Consider the following 14,434-nt stretch of genomic DNA (forward strand, 5'->3'; position numbering starts at 1 on the left):
TTCTAAACCATTAAACTTCAGTAGCTAAGTTGCCCTTTTAGAATCATCATCCAAGATTTCAAAATTATGTGCGTGTCTGAAAACACCAATACGTGCTTTTACACATTTTGGCAGAAGTTGATGTCATCATTACTAGCACTAGAGCTTAGGTATTTTGGCTTTCAAGACAAAACAATCCCTTAAATACCATCTTTTGAACACCTGTGACACAACCCATTTCACCCATTTTAGACAAGCATTTCTTTCAAGCAATCAGAAAGGTCTGTTGAGTAAACCTGTGACAGAAAGTCAGAAGGCTTTTAGCAATTTCACTGTCTGAAGGATAAGGGCAAGCACCAGCGTGCTTGCTTTTGACTTCTGTTTGACCTTCACCACACAGCTCTGGTTCTTATCTAATGGTTAAAACTCTGACATGTTTAAAGTTGTGCTCACGAGAAAGACTGTTTGAACACCTGTGTACTCTGTTGCTGACATACTGCAATCTCTAGCTACCCTAAAAGTTTTATTCTGATTTTTGGTTCGGTCTTAGCAGTTTCAAGAACTCTCTTTTATAGATATCCTTAAGCATTACTAAGAGATTCAGCTGGAGAGGACCTTTATTCTCAGTGCCTTTATGGGACAAATTTTGCTTTATTTTCAAACTCAGGGAGCTCAAACGTTGTCTTTATTGGAGAGAGAGACAATGTGAAGCACGTTAGAATTAGAAAGGAATTAGAAAATCAGCAAGTACTAGAGCCTATCAAATGAGACACATTTTGGCACACACAACAGAGGTAAGTACCACACCCAGAAATGAATAGCTTTTTTTCTTGAAAAAATTATATGGGGGCATAGGGGTGTAGGGAAAAATAACCAAAATTTGATGGAGAGCATTTCAAGCAATTTTTTTTTCTCTTGTCTACTCAAAATTTTTGTTTTACCATCTTAAAAAGCTCATGTTCCTGTACTTAGTTGAAGGCAGACAGATTACTTGCCTGTTTTGGTGTATACAGAAAGTTTCATCTTAAAAGCAGACATACTGGGACAGACCTAGGACTCATCTGCCCATTAATTTCTCTCTGTGATGATCCCACTTAGACATCTGCAGGAAAAGGAACAAGAACAGAGGGATTTTCCTGTTCTATTTGCACCGAGGTCTTGGCACCCAGCAATATCAGGACTTTCTAGAGTGGAGATTACATATTGTTCTTGACAGCACTATCCTTCAAGGTTATGTTTAACCTCTTTAGGAGCTCATTTTTACATCTGGCCTCCACAACAGCGAGTTTCACAAGGTGAATTTTGTGCCTTATGGTAAAAAGACTAGAATAATTGCAGTTACAGCAATCTAATAGAAGGCCTATGTATGTACTGATCTCCAGGGATTTGGTTATGAAGGAGCAATCAAGACAGTCTTCTAATATTTCTTCAAATCAAAATCACCTTCAGCAGCACCATATCAGACATACCACAAAAACAAAAGTCTGGGCATGAGGTGGCTGCTCGTTTAGCTGTGTAAGAAAGTCATTATGCTGAACAAAAAGCAAACTGGCAATAATATATGGAGGAGCAAATCAAGGTGGATTTGCAGAAATGCTGCATGAACAGGGACAAAATATTTACACTACCCTTGAAAAGGGGCTGAGCTCTTTTGCAAGGTTCAACTAGAGATTGGAGCAGAACATCTTCCTGAACATCTGTGTAGATGCTACCAAATCAAACATGGGAAAAGAAAGCCATCTACACCGAGGACAAGGATGGATGGCTAAGAAATGTTATCTTCTCTAATGCATGCCTGGTTTTTTTGTACTGATGATTAAAGTTTAGTTTCCTGGTAATTGTTACACACATGCACCTGTTTGCAGGTGGTTGTCAAGTGCTTTCTGAGCCTCACAGAAATCGCCCTGCATGTTTCTGTAACAAGCATACACCTGCTGACAAATCCCCAACTCTAACTTCATATCAGCACTATCAACTTAAATTCCTTATTCTAAAAATTCCTAAGAACAAAAATGCTAGGTGCTTTTAAGAGGGAATTAATGCAACAATGAGAAGCTTACAGACAGCTTAAGAGGAAACACAGAAAAGTTAGCTCATCACGGTACCAGACCTCTTTCTCAGTTTCACCTTTCCTTGTAAGTCACAATTCGTAAGATAAAAAGGTTCTTGGCAAACTCATTTAATCCATAATATTCTGACCCTGATATTACTCTTCCATGCATAGCAGGGATCAGAGGGATAACTGCTTTCTCACCTAAGCAGCATAAGCATGCTTATGATACCCTCAAAAAGGGCTAAGAATCTGCTACAGCACATTGATAAACAGTTGAAAACTGTTTACCTTCAGTGTTTTAGGAACCCAGCTGCAACAATGAGAGGGAAGAAAATAGTATTTAAGCTGTTAGTCATTTCTCAGTTTCTTACATAAATGTTGTAAACCAAGAAGTTATGTAGGATAATCATAGAATGGTTTGGGTTGGAAGGGACCATAAAGTTTATCTTACTCCAAGCCCCTCCTAGACCTTCCACTAGACCAGGTTGCTCCAAGACCACTCCAACCTGACCTTGGACATTTGTCCAAATCCCTTTGGGTGGCATCCTGTCCTTCAGGTGTGTCAACCTCGCCATTCAGCTTGGTGTTACCTGCAAATGTGCTGAGGGAGCACTCGACCCCTCTGGGTCATTAATAAGGATAATAAATAACAAAATTTAAAGCTTCACTAACAAATGCACAGATATTAAAGTTCTTCCCCATTAAAATTCACAGGCTTGCAATCATTGTTCAAAGATAATGGACCCAACATCAGATAGGAAAACAAAAGATTTAATTATAGGAAATGTGGTATAATTTGAATATGAAAAAATAGAGGATTAGATAATGCATTTAGCTTTCACAGGTGAAGATTCCAATAAATCATCTGCAAACTTCCCACAAATGACTCCTACCTACTGAAACTGAGGAGCTGCAAGAGCAATCTACATTTGAGATGGCACCTTGCTCAGAAGAGATAGCAAGAAAACAGAGAGAGAAACTGGAAAGTTAATGCTTAGACAATAGTCTCTTGACCAAAGAATAAGGGCTGTGTTTGTCTGAGGGTTGTCTCCCTCAATCTGCTTCACACCTGTAGCAAAATCTGTGCTTCTCCACTTTGAGAGAAATAAATCTCCCTGCTTTCTTATCCACTCTGAAGAAAAAGACAGTTTCCAAGGCTTCTGCTTGTAAGGGAAAGTGTGCTATGGAGGGTTTGCCATGACACAGTGTATTTTTTGGAAGCTGAGGTGACACAGCCAGTCCTCAGCACCCAAAGGTGGCACTCCCCTGCCTGTTCCTTGGCTCACGCTGCCACAGTGAGGGATGTCGCCTGCACTTCCCTAATTCCTTCTCTTAGCATACACCTAGGAGTGCCAGAAGAACCAAGGGCCACTAGGTTTATTAGCTACAGCTTATAAGAGAGAGAGAGAGAGATTAATAATATAAAGTTTAAGGCCAACACAGGTAATGGTCTTTAATGAGGTTTAAAGTCTTTGGGCAGCTGCAAGAACAGGGCAGAAGTACTTCAGGAATCTTGGCTGTGCACTTATTCTCTGGGCAGCTCAGACACTGAAACATAAAGAACCAAGACCTCTAGGTCTTTGACCTTCAGACCAGGTGAGATACCATCTTCCTTGCAGGCATCAGGGGAAAGACAGAAGCGTGGCCACAGCTTTGAAAAAGCACCAGTAAAGCACTCATTGTCCTCATGGGCTTCTCATGCAAAACCAGCACTCAGATGCCCCCAGAGACCATACCTGCCAAGATATCATATATGGACAATTATGTGGGTTACACTAATGGTGAGTCTGGTCCTCTGACTACAGTATTTGCAGGGTGAGGTTGTTTTCAAAGCTGCAGACTTTTCATGCAGAAGCAATTTTTAAGTACTCTAATGAAAAGTGTAATCACACATTGATTTTTCCATTAAAACTACGAAAGTCTTAAATACCTTGGGGGTGCTGGCCTCAATTAGTCCCTATTCTTCGATTCTATTTCTCTTGGTGCTATTTTCCATCCCTCAGTGTAGGAGGAAAGGAAGACTGTCTACTTATTCCGAAAGCACAATCTTCTATTACATGAGTCCAGTTAAAAGCAGGAGTAGATAAATTGCTTTCTGTACAATAGGGAGGAAAATTATGCTGGGCTCTCCCTATGTTCCTTTTTAAATTGCTGTGTGGGAAACGTGAACATACAGAGGTCTGGATTTTGGAAATTTGCCTTGAGTCTGTTTTTCTGTGGGGACTTTTTTTAAACTGACAGAAATTCCCCCGCTCTTGAGAGGAGATTATTTGTACGCAATTGCCCTGAGAAGCCATCATCCCTCAATGCAGCCTCATTGTCACCTGTTGAAAATCTGAGCTTCAGTTTTGTGCTACCAGCACTGATTGGTTTTGCTGTTGACACCAGGTTAATGCTTTTGCAGAGAAGAGGAAGGCAAATTTTACCAAACACCAGCAGGAAAATATTTTTCTTTTATCTCCCTTCCAAGAAGCACGACCGAAAAGAAAAACTTACTGGTTGCAGAGGGTGGATGCCCCACAATGCTGAGTGGCCAGGCCCTGGTCTGATGGTCTACGTGTTTTGTGTTCCCTGCTCAGCCCCTGCCACCCATTGCTGTGCTCTGAGTCTCCTACTTGTCTTGAGTAATTCAAAGCCCTGCTCAGGAAAACATATGGATGGAAACGCCATCCGAAGCACAGAGATTAAAATCACATCCAGCCCGCAGCGTACTCATCTTCAGACACGTCTCCAACAAAGTGCCTGAAGAAAGGCAGCTCGATGGAATGATTAAAGAAATGAACCAAGAGGAGTCAATGAAGCTGAGTTTAAAGAACATGGGCTGGAGCTGTGTTCTGGGATCCCATAAATTAGATTGTTCTTTCCATTTTTTTTCTATCCCTAACCTCTACCTTTTTCAGTAAGGAAAAAACCCAGCCAAATTCCAGCCTATGAAGAAGCATCTAATTTTCCTATAACAGAAGTCCCACCATTGTCAAGTTACACTGTGCCTGAGTCATATCCAGATGACAGCCATGTATTTTTCACAACTACTTGAAGTACTCTGAAGTAATTTGCCTCCTGAAATTTGCCAACTGCCTTACAAAATGCACTTCCCTAGTGATCTTTGGAAAGGCTATTCCTACACACAATACCTTTATTCTGAGCAGAGCATTAAACTGCCAGCAGTAGTATATGGAAAGAAAATGGTGCTCCATCTTAAGTTCTAAGACATCCTTTTAAATTCTGAGTCAAGGTTTTGTCAAGATTTAGCTTATGTCTTGGTACAGCTGTTCATGGTGTTTACAGAGGCTTTGGTGTTTTTATAGACTAGCCTGGCATTGTTTCAACAACAGCCACCAAAAAAGTGGTATGCCCTTGGTCAGGTCTGACTTCCCCCTGCCTAGATTTTCCAGTCCTTCCCTTTTGCCCATTTTCTTTTTTTTCTTTTTTTTCTTTTTTTTTTTTATTTTATTTAGAGACAGGAGCTCTCTTTCATTCCATGGCACTCACCAGAGCCTCAGTAAAGCCTCTGGCTACTCTTGCCCTGTAAAGCAGACCAGACCTGAAGTTATCTGTACCATACCACATCACAGGAAACCACCACTGCCACTGCCTTCAGGTTGACACTGAGTGTATTTGACACACTTAAGTGTTAGACCATGTAAAAAAAATTGAAAAACCACCACCCACCACTTCACTGCCTTTCTCAGATGGAGGCACTGCCACAGGTCATAACAAATTCCTTTGCCTGCTTATTAAAGGAGCTGCAGAATATTTGCTGTCCTGGAAAAATTCATCCTATGTCAGATGGTCCCAAAGGAAGAAAAGTTGCAGTTCTGTAGAGGTGGGAAAGAGAGAGCAGTGGGAATTTCCTGCCTCACATGTCCCAGGGGAGCTGATGGTGCTGGGCTGGTACCAACAGGGCCGCCAGTCAGGCAGGTCCAGCATCAACTCTGGCTCCTGCTGACTGCTGCAGCTATGGCAGTGCTTTAATGCACCTCCACCAACACTTCCACAGCAGCCAGACTACTTTGATATTTCTCTTTTCTGGATGGAAGATCTCGGGAAGGACAGATGTTTCATCATGGACAGGAGACAGAAAAATACTGCCCAGATGTCAAGTGGCAAAGCACCCACCGTGCCCAGCAGCCTCCAACTCAGTGGAAATGCAGGAACAGAGGAGTGTTGCTCCAAAGGGCAAACTGGAAGTGTATAATACAAAGAAAGAGGATGTAGTAGCACTAATGGACTCTCATTTCAATGTCTTTACTGTGGTAGGCTTGAGGCTGCTTTATGCAAAATGATCAAGGCTTTTAGCAGAAGCTGAAACTGCAGCTGCCAAGGGAAACATCACAAGCTTTAGAGGCGACACCATTTTCAGCTGGGATCGTCACAACTCACTTTGTTGTAGAGGGCAAGTTCAGGTGAGTCAGATCCAGTGTGCTGACAAACCACACAGTTGGTTTTGTACAAATGTGGTTCTGTACAATGACCAAGATAAGAAGGGTGCAGCCATGCTCACAAAGTGATCGAGCACTGCTGGTGGTGCTTTCCCTCCAGCAGCTTGTGTGGGGGCTTGTCCCATACTGCTCCCCTTTCCCAATGCTGGCACTTCAGAAAAATTTTTAACTTATTTTCAGCTATGGAAGTGCATTTTTTTGGTAATATTCATAATTTATAGTTACTGCACTTGTTGGGGCTCTCTTTTACAGAATCCTACCTTTACATTCTCTGTGTTTGCTACAACCTACTTATAATATTTATAATAATAATAAGACATATAATTCTCCAAACTCACCCTTTCTTGAGAGCTCTCTGCTAGAGTGCAGGGGCCTCAGCTCAAGTGTTGGAGCAGCAAGATGTCCCCAGTGGCACCTTGTGACCATTTAGGTGGTCACTGCCTTCATGGCCATCGGAGAAAGATAAGATCAAGTAGCCACAAGGACTAAATTGATCCCTGTCAGGGTGTGCCAAGCATATTAAGATGTTTTAAATACTGTTAAAAGCTTGGATTTCATTTAGGAGCCATCAGCAAAGTGTTTTCATTAGTATGGCAGCTACTCAGTTTCTGCAGTGGTGTGACCCCATCCAGAGCCTATCCTGCAAGCATCAATACCACCTATGGCCAGTAATCTTTCACTTTCAACATTTACAATTAATTTCCATGACTGGTCTCGAGTGCCACACAATAACATGACACTAAAAAAGCATTAGTTCCTCCCCGTGTCATCCTCTACTTAGCTTTTTCTCATCGTCAGGAGATTTATGATTTTAATCTCCATTTTATAGAACTTATCACTTTCAACAACCAGAAGAAAATGCTAAATTGTTTTTATTGCTGTTCGACATACAAAGACATGATGCTGTATACCGTCATTTACATTTCACATTAAAAGTGAAATATGCTGTGAATGCACAAGTATTGGTTTTAATTTGACCCATCTGTTAAATGAAAAACAAAGAGGACTTCTAAATCACAACATTTAAATTCAGCGATTTGTAAACAGTTTATATGTTCATTTCTTCTGGGTTAAAACTGCCCTAAAGCATCACTCTTATGGAATCTCCAAATTAAATTGCTTTGCATTGTTCTCAGAAATGCAAGCTGGAGTTTCTTCCTCCTCAGTTTATTAATTTATTCCCCAAGCCAAGTAAATTAGCAAGACTTGTATTAAGAGTCTTGCCACTGAAATAATTTTGGGGAATTCACACAAGTATCTCCTGCCTCCAGAAACTGAGAGTACAGAGGAAGTGTCAGATACACTGGGTGGCAAATTCCCTTATCATAAAGGGCAAACCAGTTGCTTTCCTTTATTCAGCACTTTTGCAAGCACCACTGCATCTGCCTATTCCATGCTAGAGCACCACGAAGAATAACCAAGAAGGGGAAGAAAAGTCAGGGCAATTTACCTTCCCCTCTCAACCTAGCCAGGATTTGTATCTTAGACTGGGCTTTAATGCAGCTGTGGTAATGTACAAGGGGAGGGAGACCCACAGACACCTAAGGATCCCCCAAGCAGCACTTCAAGAGCAGGTATCTTTTTCTGCTTTGTGCAACAGGTGTATTTAGCTACCCTGCTGTGCCTCTCCCCCAGAAATCTGTACTGTCACTGGAGTGAGGGACAGAGAGCCCTTTCAATAAACCACATACAGGGCCTCTCAACACCTTGTGAGAGGAGATGATTTCTTCATTTCATGGCAGCTTCGTGGCGTGCCACAGACCATGGCAAAAGCAGGACTAGGTGAAGAAGCAGAGAATCCTCAGGGAAAAAAAAAATAAAAGGAGGAAAAAAGTGATACAAAATCGAATCTACTTAAATTTGTAGAAGTGGAGAGACCCATGAATTTCAAGTCCCTCTCTGCCGTATCAGTCAGAGCACCAAAAAGCAACACAGAAATACTGGGTCTACAGTGCATTCTTACTCTAGATAGTTAATTTACTACATCCAGCATCATAATAAGCAACCCAACAAAACAGGAACCAACAGTAATGCAGCCAGGGCATGATTAAGGGTGCCTATAAAACTATCAACAAACGTGGAGACTACATGGATCACTGCCCAGAAAGATTCCAAGTTGGTGAGATGACAGCCTGATTAATTTTTTGTCTGACAAATGTGGTGAGAGAGATCAGAATCAAACATAATTTCAGGGTTACAAGCCTTCAAATAAAACCAGAGGAAAAAAAAAAAAAAATCAAAGAGGGCAACCGCAATTTGTGAAACCAAATCGACTCTCCAGTCCAGCTTCCTTAATGCTCAGATGCAACACAGCCACCACTGCTGAGGCTAAGCAAGAACTCTCCAAGGAGCATTCTGAACTAACAGGGAAATGCCTTCAGAGAGACACAAGCTTGAGATCTTGCAAGACAGTCTTCCCTCCCATCAGCAGCCTTACTAAAAACACCCATATTTGTCATTTAGTGGCAAAACATCCAAGTAGAGCTACTTTATATCCAGGCAACTGTTGCCTATTGCTACCCCAAAGGTCAAGCTGCAACAGCCTGTCACCCATATTGCTGCACGTAGGCATGTAATAAAATCAAAGAGAAATAGCAGACAGTAAATGGATTTTTCCTTCTTCCTTCCCACCTGTTCTAATGACAAAAAGAACCAAAAATATACAGAAAGATCAGGCTTCTTAAAATGCATCATCGCAACCAAAAGTGTTATCCCTCATTTTGTACCACTTTCAAATCATGTTTCCCCTTTGGGAGAGCTTGGTGAGATAAAAACGGAGGTTTCTGGGCTTTCTTGCCATGTGGAAAGGGGGTAGGGGAGGCAGACTAGGATGTGGCTCTTACCCAGGAATAAAGTGATCTGTCTCCTGGAGCTCTTGCCCTCTGAACTTTCACTTTTCCTTAGGTACTTCTCCTGGTGTCTTAGTCCACCCTTCACTGCCACAGTCCCTTCCTTGTGGATCATCAGGGCTTTCATCATGCTGTGGCACATGAAGGTGACAGATCCCAGCACGATGACGTACACAGCAAAGGCGCTGAAGATGCTGGCTTGAAACAGAGACCACTTGGAGGAGAGGTTGGTGCAGATGGTCATGTTGTGCTTCAGCTCAGGAATGTAGTGCCTGGGAGTAGGTCTGACACAGGAACTCACTCTCTGGTAGCCCTCGATGATCTCCAGGGGATATTCTGTGCCCATGGCAAAGAGCAGGGGCAGAGCCACTATGACAGATGTGCCCCAGACAAAGGTGATGAGCAGCTTCACTGTGCGGGGTCCAGACACAGCCTTGAACTTGAAGGGGTGGCAGATGGCCACATACCTCTCAAAGCTGAGCGTGGCCACATGCAGCACAGTGGCATAGCTGCAGGCTTCGAAGAGGAAGTAGTAGAGCTTGCAGGCAATGTTGCCATTGGGGGCAGAAAAGGGGCTCCAGATGGCACTGTAGAATTCCACGGGCATGCCCAGCAGGATGACCAGCAGGTCGGAGCAGGCCAGGCTGACCATGTGGTCAGTGACCTCCTTCTGCAGGTAGCCTTTCCTCTGCAGGATCCTGGTGGCCTTGATGGTGATGCTGTTGCCCAGGAGGCCCGCAACAAAGATAAAGACATAGATAAAAGCCAAGGTGATCTTGATCCCCAGAGCCACCTCAAACTCTGGGACGTGGCTGTGGTCGATGAGATGAGAACAGTCTGAAGAGGGTGTCTCTCCTGCCATGAGCAGTCCCAGGGTGGAGGAGGTGCTCTCCTGCCCTCTCCAACTTTCAAGTTCACAGCAAACAGATCCTTCCTCACTCTGCCCCTCTCCCCGAGCCGCACATGTCCGAGCAGTCAGGTATAACGTGTGTCTCAACCAGCCACACCTGTGGGGTTTGTTGGTTTGTGAGCAACAGCCTCTGAGTCAGTCAAACAGGAAAGTGTTTCAGTTCTTACCTTTCTTTATGGCAAACACCTCTTGCTCTTTTTGAATTTTCCTCCTCCTTTCTCCACAGGGTGAAGCCTCTGTTCTCCAGCCCTTCACAATGTGAACTGCTCTGCTTTCCACGCTTGCCTCTTCCCCTGCAAGCAAAGCAGCTTTTGGTCCTGGCCCCAGCAGAAGGAAGTCAGTCTGTGTGGTTATACTATTCTGTTAACCATTAACCAAAATCTTGGCTATCCTTAGTCACTGTCAGCACAGCAGGTTTCAGGAGAAGGGGAAAAAAAATAAAAGCAAGCCCCTCATATCTGAAATTCACTTCCACTCACAGGACGAGGTGTTTCTCCTAAAGCTGTGGTTTGGTTATCAGGCTGAATGTATGAACAGTGCTGAAGAGAAAGTATGTCCTCATGAGTTTAACATTCACTGGGCTTCAGACTTCACTACTGTATGTGCTACTGCCCACATGCTTCACTACTTCACGTTTCCTCTAATGAAGACCTCAGCATCTGCAGTGCAGGTTATGGAGCTTGTGCAGCCACAGACTGATTTACATCAACAGGAGGTTCTGGTTTTCAGCTGCTGCTGCTAAACTGGCAGCTCCTTAAATAACTGATTAGAGTCTAAAGAGGCTTCTTGGAAGTTATAAAATAAGATGAGTTCTAAATTTAGACATGTGGATTGTTTCCCTTCAAAATTCCATCTTCTTAGATAACAGAATAACCCAGTCAGTAATCCCAGTCATGACCATGCTTTCAAATAATCTGGACTAGCAGGGATGCAAATGTTCTTCCCCCTCCTGCATCTCACCCCGGGGGGAAAGAATTTAATGCGGTGTTTAGTTTTAGTTACAAACCATAGCAGTGAAGGCTCCCAAGGTAACCCCTGGAAACATTTAATTAGAGGGTGAGTATATGGATTAGGAGACCTTTAAATTACAGTGCAAAACAGCAGTACAGCTTTTGCAGCTGTAACAGAGAGAGGCCCAGCACAGTGATCTGCTCCAATACCAAATCTAAGAACAGTGGGTTCACAAAGTGATTTTTATTAACTAGACAAGCTCATGTGACACTTGCAGCTCATGATAAAAGAGAAACATTAGGAAGTTATTAAGCAGTCTCCTCACATTCAGTGGTTATCACTGTACCTCAGCAGCCCAAGTACATAATGAACAAAAGATGCCCAAAACAGGATAATCAGCACCTGTTTCTGTGCATTACTTATCCACTTCTGTTTCAGAAAAATCACCTCAAACCTTGCAGAACTTCAAGCTGTGTAGTCCCAGTCATCTTTCCTTACGTTTGATAATTCACATTTGTTCTGCTCAGACAAGCTTTCTATTATTACCCCATTTCTTTCACTTAATTTTACTTTATAAAAGTGTGAACAAAGATTACATATGCATGACTGAATTGTGGAAATGAAGCTAATTAAAATTTGCTGCTTACCATCAAAAGGGAAAAGGGAGAGAGAGAGAGAGCAAAAGAGAAGGCCCAATAGGATTAGATCTCCCCCTTTTTTCCCACACCAATTATAAAATGCAGAACACAATTTTACATTTTCAATATTATCTTTAGAACATACACAAAGTTTATTAAGTTTCTAATAAAGAGCTGGTGCCACAAAGGGGATAGGAAGGAAAGAGACAATTGTGGATGATCATAGATGGAGACCATTAAAAATAAAAAAATGTTACATAGGTTACTGGATTAGATAAGCCAGGAGTGAGTATTCCAGAGTAAAATGCCTATCACGGGTGATTATAGAAAATATATCTTCCTGCAGAGAGATATTTCTCCAGAACTAAATGTGCTTAATGCCTCTTTGTGGCATGGAGGTTGAGAGGCCATTGTCTTTATCCCAGTGGATGTGATACCAGTTTATAAACTTAGGGTTTCGGTAATGGTCCCACCTTAGGGATTTCATTAAGTTTTCCTTCGTATCTTGCAGCAGTGAATACCATGAGTTATCTCTGTGTTGTTGCCTTTCCCATAGCAGTTCTGAAAGTGAATGTGGCCTGTGCAGTTGCACCTGGGAGAGCACTCCAGGGAGTCTCTCCTCACCCAATCTGTTGCATTGCACATCGTGACTTCGGCTGCCAGCACCGAGGAGGAGGCAAGAGCATGAAGGATAGAAATGGCTGTATTTCTTTCTAAAATCAGCACACATGGATGCTGCACACTGCCAATCACTTGTCAGCCCCTTGGTAAGAAAGCTGAGCCTCCTGGGGGTGCAGATGCCATGGGCACAGGTTGCAGCTGGCTATGTGTGCCACTCACTTGGCCTGTCCATGCTCACCCAAATGTTTGTAGTGATGCAGTTGTTGGTAAGAGACGACAAGAGGTGGGAGATAGAGAATCACGGAGATGGAGCACAGATTGTTGTTTATGTAGAGCATAAGGTGATTTTTCACCTTCAGAGATAATAAAGCTGCTGTGCTCACCTGCCCCAGTTTGTTACCCAACAGAGTGTACAAGGTTTCCTGGAGGGCTCTTTGCTTTCTTGCCTGGTCCTTGGATAACATCCTGGTGAAAAGCTTTTTGGGGCAGAAGAAAGCAGAGCTTTACCATCCACTGCATGAACACATCCACTGCATGAAGCTCCCCTTGTGCACCCTGTACAGCTCACCCACCACCTTTCATCCCGCCGTGCCCGTAGACCAGGCTGAGCAGGGGGCAGGAGGGGCTGCAAGGCACTCAGTCCTTGGCCAGCTGCTCATTAAAAGCCAGGTCTCCCAAACTCCTGATGAGGCTGGGCCCCCAAAACCAGCAGGTAGCACAAACTGTAGCTGGAATAAATGTTGGAAAAACAAACCCATTGGACAGATGCTGTTGCATTTGGGTGAGTGGGTTGCAGATTAACCTTTTCCAGCGTGCGGGGCCATCGCTGCTCCCACCTTCCCCAGCGCCCTTCCCTCCCCTGCTGCCGCGGGGTGCAGGATCACCCGTGGCTCTTGCTCAATTACCATGCAGCACAGTGCCAAGCTGCTCTGACTGGCACACAGGCACTGCCACACTCGCGTTACCTCTGCAGAATTATTTCTCGATAGCTGTGTTGTGAATATGCAAATCCACCTTAATTGGCTACGCTAATCACACTGCTCCGACTGGTTTCTGTTCTCAAACTGTTCAAGCTACTTGACAGGAACAAAGAAAATATCTCGGTTTCTTGCTTCCCTTAGCTTAAAAACTCTAAAACCTAAATGAAAAAGGAGAGCTATCTCAAAAGCAAAGAAAATGAGGCTGTGAAAAGGATTAAAATTTTTTCAGATAAAAACACATTGACTGTTTTTTTCTTGCCAGTCTTTACCATTCCCCATCTCAACAAACCTCTTGTCCCCAGAATATCTGTGATACCTTTGTCTTGCCAGTATTTGTTTAGAGAAAGTGAATCCTGGGCTTGTTCAATTCTCTTTGAAACACAAAGTAAACAAAATGAGATTTCTGCTCTGCAGAGGCAGCTACTCTGATCTGCACAGGCAGAGGGGAAAGTGCTGTGGGAATGAAAGGAAGAAGCAACAAAGACAAAAGTGAAATGTCCAAGTGATTTTAAATGTTTTAAGACATCAATTTGTGTAAGATAGCTCATGTTGGCTTTTAAAATTATTTTTCATTAGAAATTTAAATAATTAAAGACTGCTCTGAGATAACTTGAGGCTTCTTTCAGTTTTCTAGCATCTAACAAGCCTCCTTACCCTTAAGATCTCTTTGTATTCTTTTGGTGAGTTATTCTTGAATTATAATTTTCTTCTTTGGAAGATTATTTTGATAGTTAATTGTGGGGTATGCCCAGGCATACCCCACAGTTAATATTATAAATAAATACAAGTCATTTGTGAAATTTATGTCTTATTCATTTCCTTAAGAGTTTGGGTTTGGGTGAAACAGTTTAACAACCATTTTGCTGCTAACTGCTTGGCTCCTTTTCTTTTGGTAGGATGAGAGACTGGGTTATGCAAGCTGGAGAGTGGATCTGCCGTGTAACCTGAATATCCATAATGAATTCTATTGGGTTAGATTACCTCTACAAGGATGGCATACGGAAAGCTGCC

The 14,434-nt window shown here is 42.8% G+C and overlaps 1 protein-coding gene across 1 annotated transcript in view; it reads right to left on the reverse strand.

Moving 5' to 3' along the window:
- Positions 1–11,231, reverse strand: part of GPR39 (G protein-coupled receptor 39) — a 75,673-nt gene extending 64,442 nt beyond the window's left edge. Inside the window, exons 1-2 of the mRNA XM_019290607.3 lie at positions 10,401–11,231; positions 9,318–10,330 (exon numbers count right to left, since the gene is read on the reverse strand). Coding sequence (XP_019146152.2) covers positions 9,318–10,185 — 868 coding nt within the window. The 5' untranslated portion in view covers positions 10,186–10,330; positions 10,401–11,231. The remainder of the gene's footprint in view (positions 1–9,317; positions 10,331–10,400) is intronic.
- Positions 11,232–14,434: the final 3,203 nt, after the last annotated feature.

This window comes from Corvus cornix, chromosome 7, assembly GCF_000738735.6.
Source record: "Corvus cornix cornix isolate S_Up_H32 chromosome 7, ASM73873v5, whole genome shotgun sequence".
Classification (NCBI taxonomy): domain Eukaryota; kingdom Metazoa; phylum Chordata; class Aves; order Passeriformes; family Corvidae; genus Corvus; species Corvus cornix.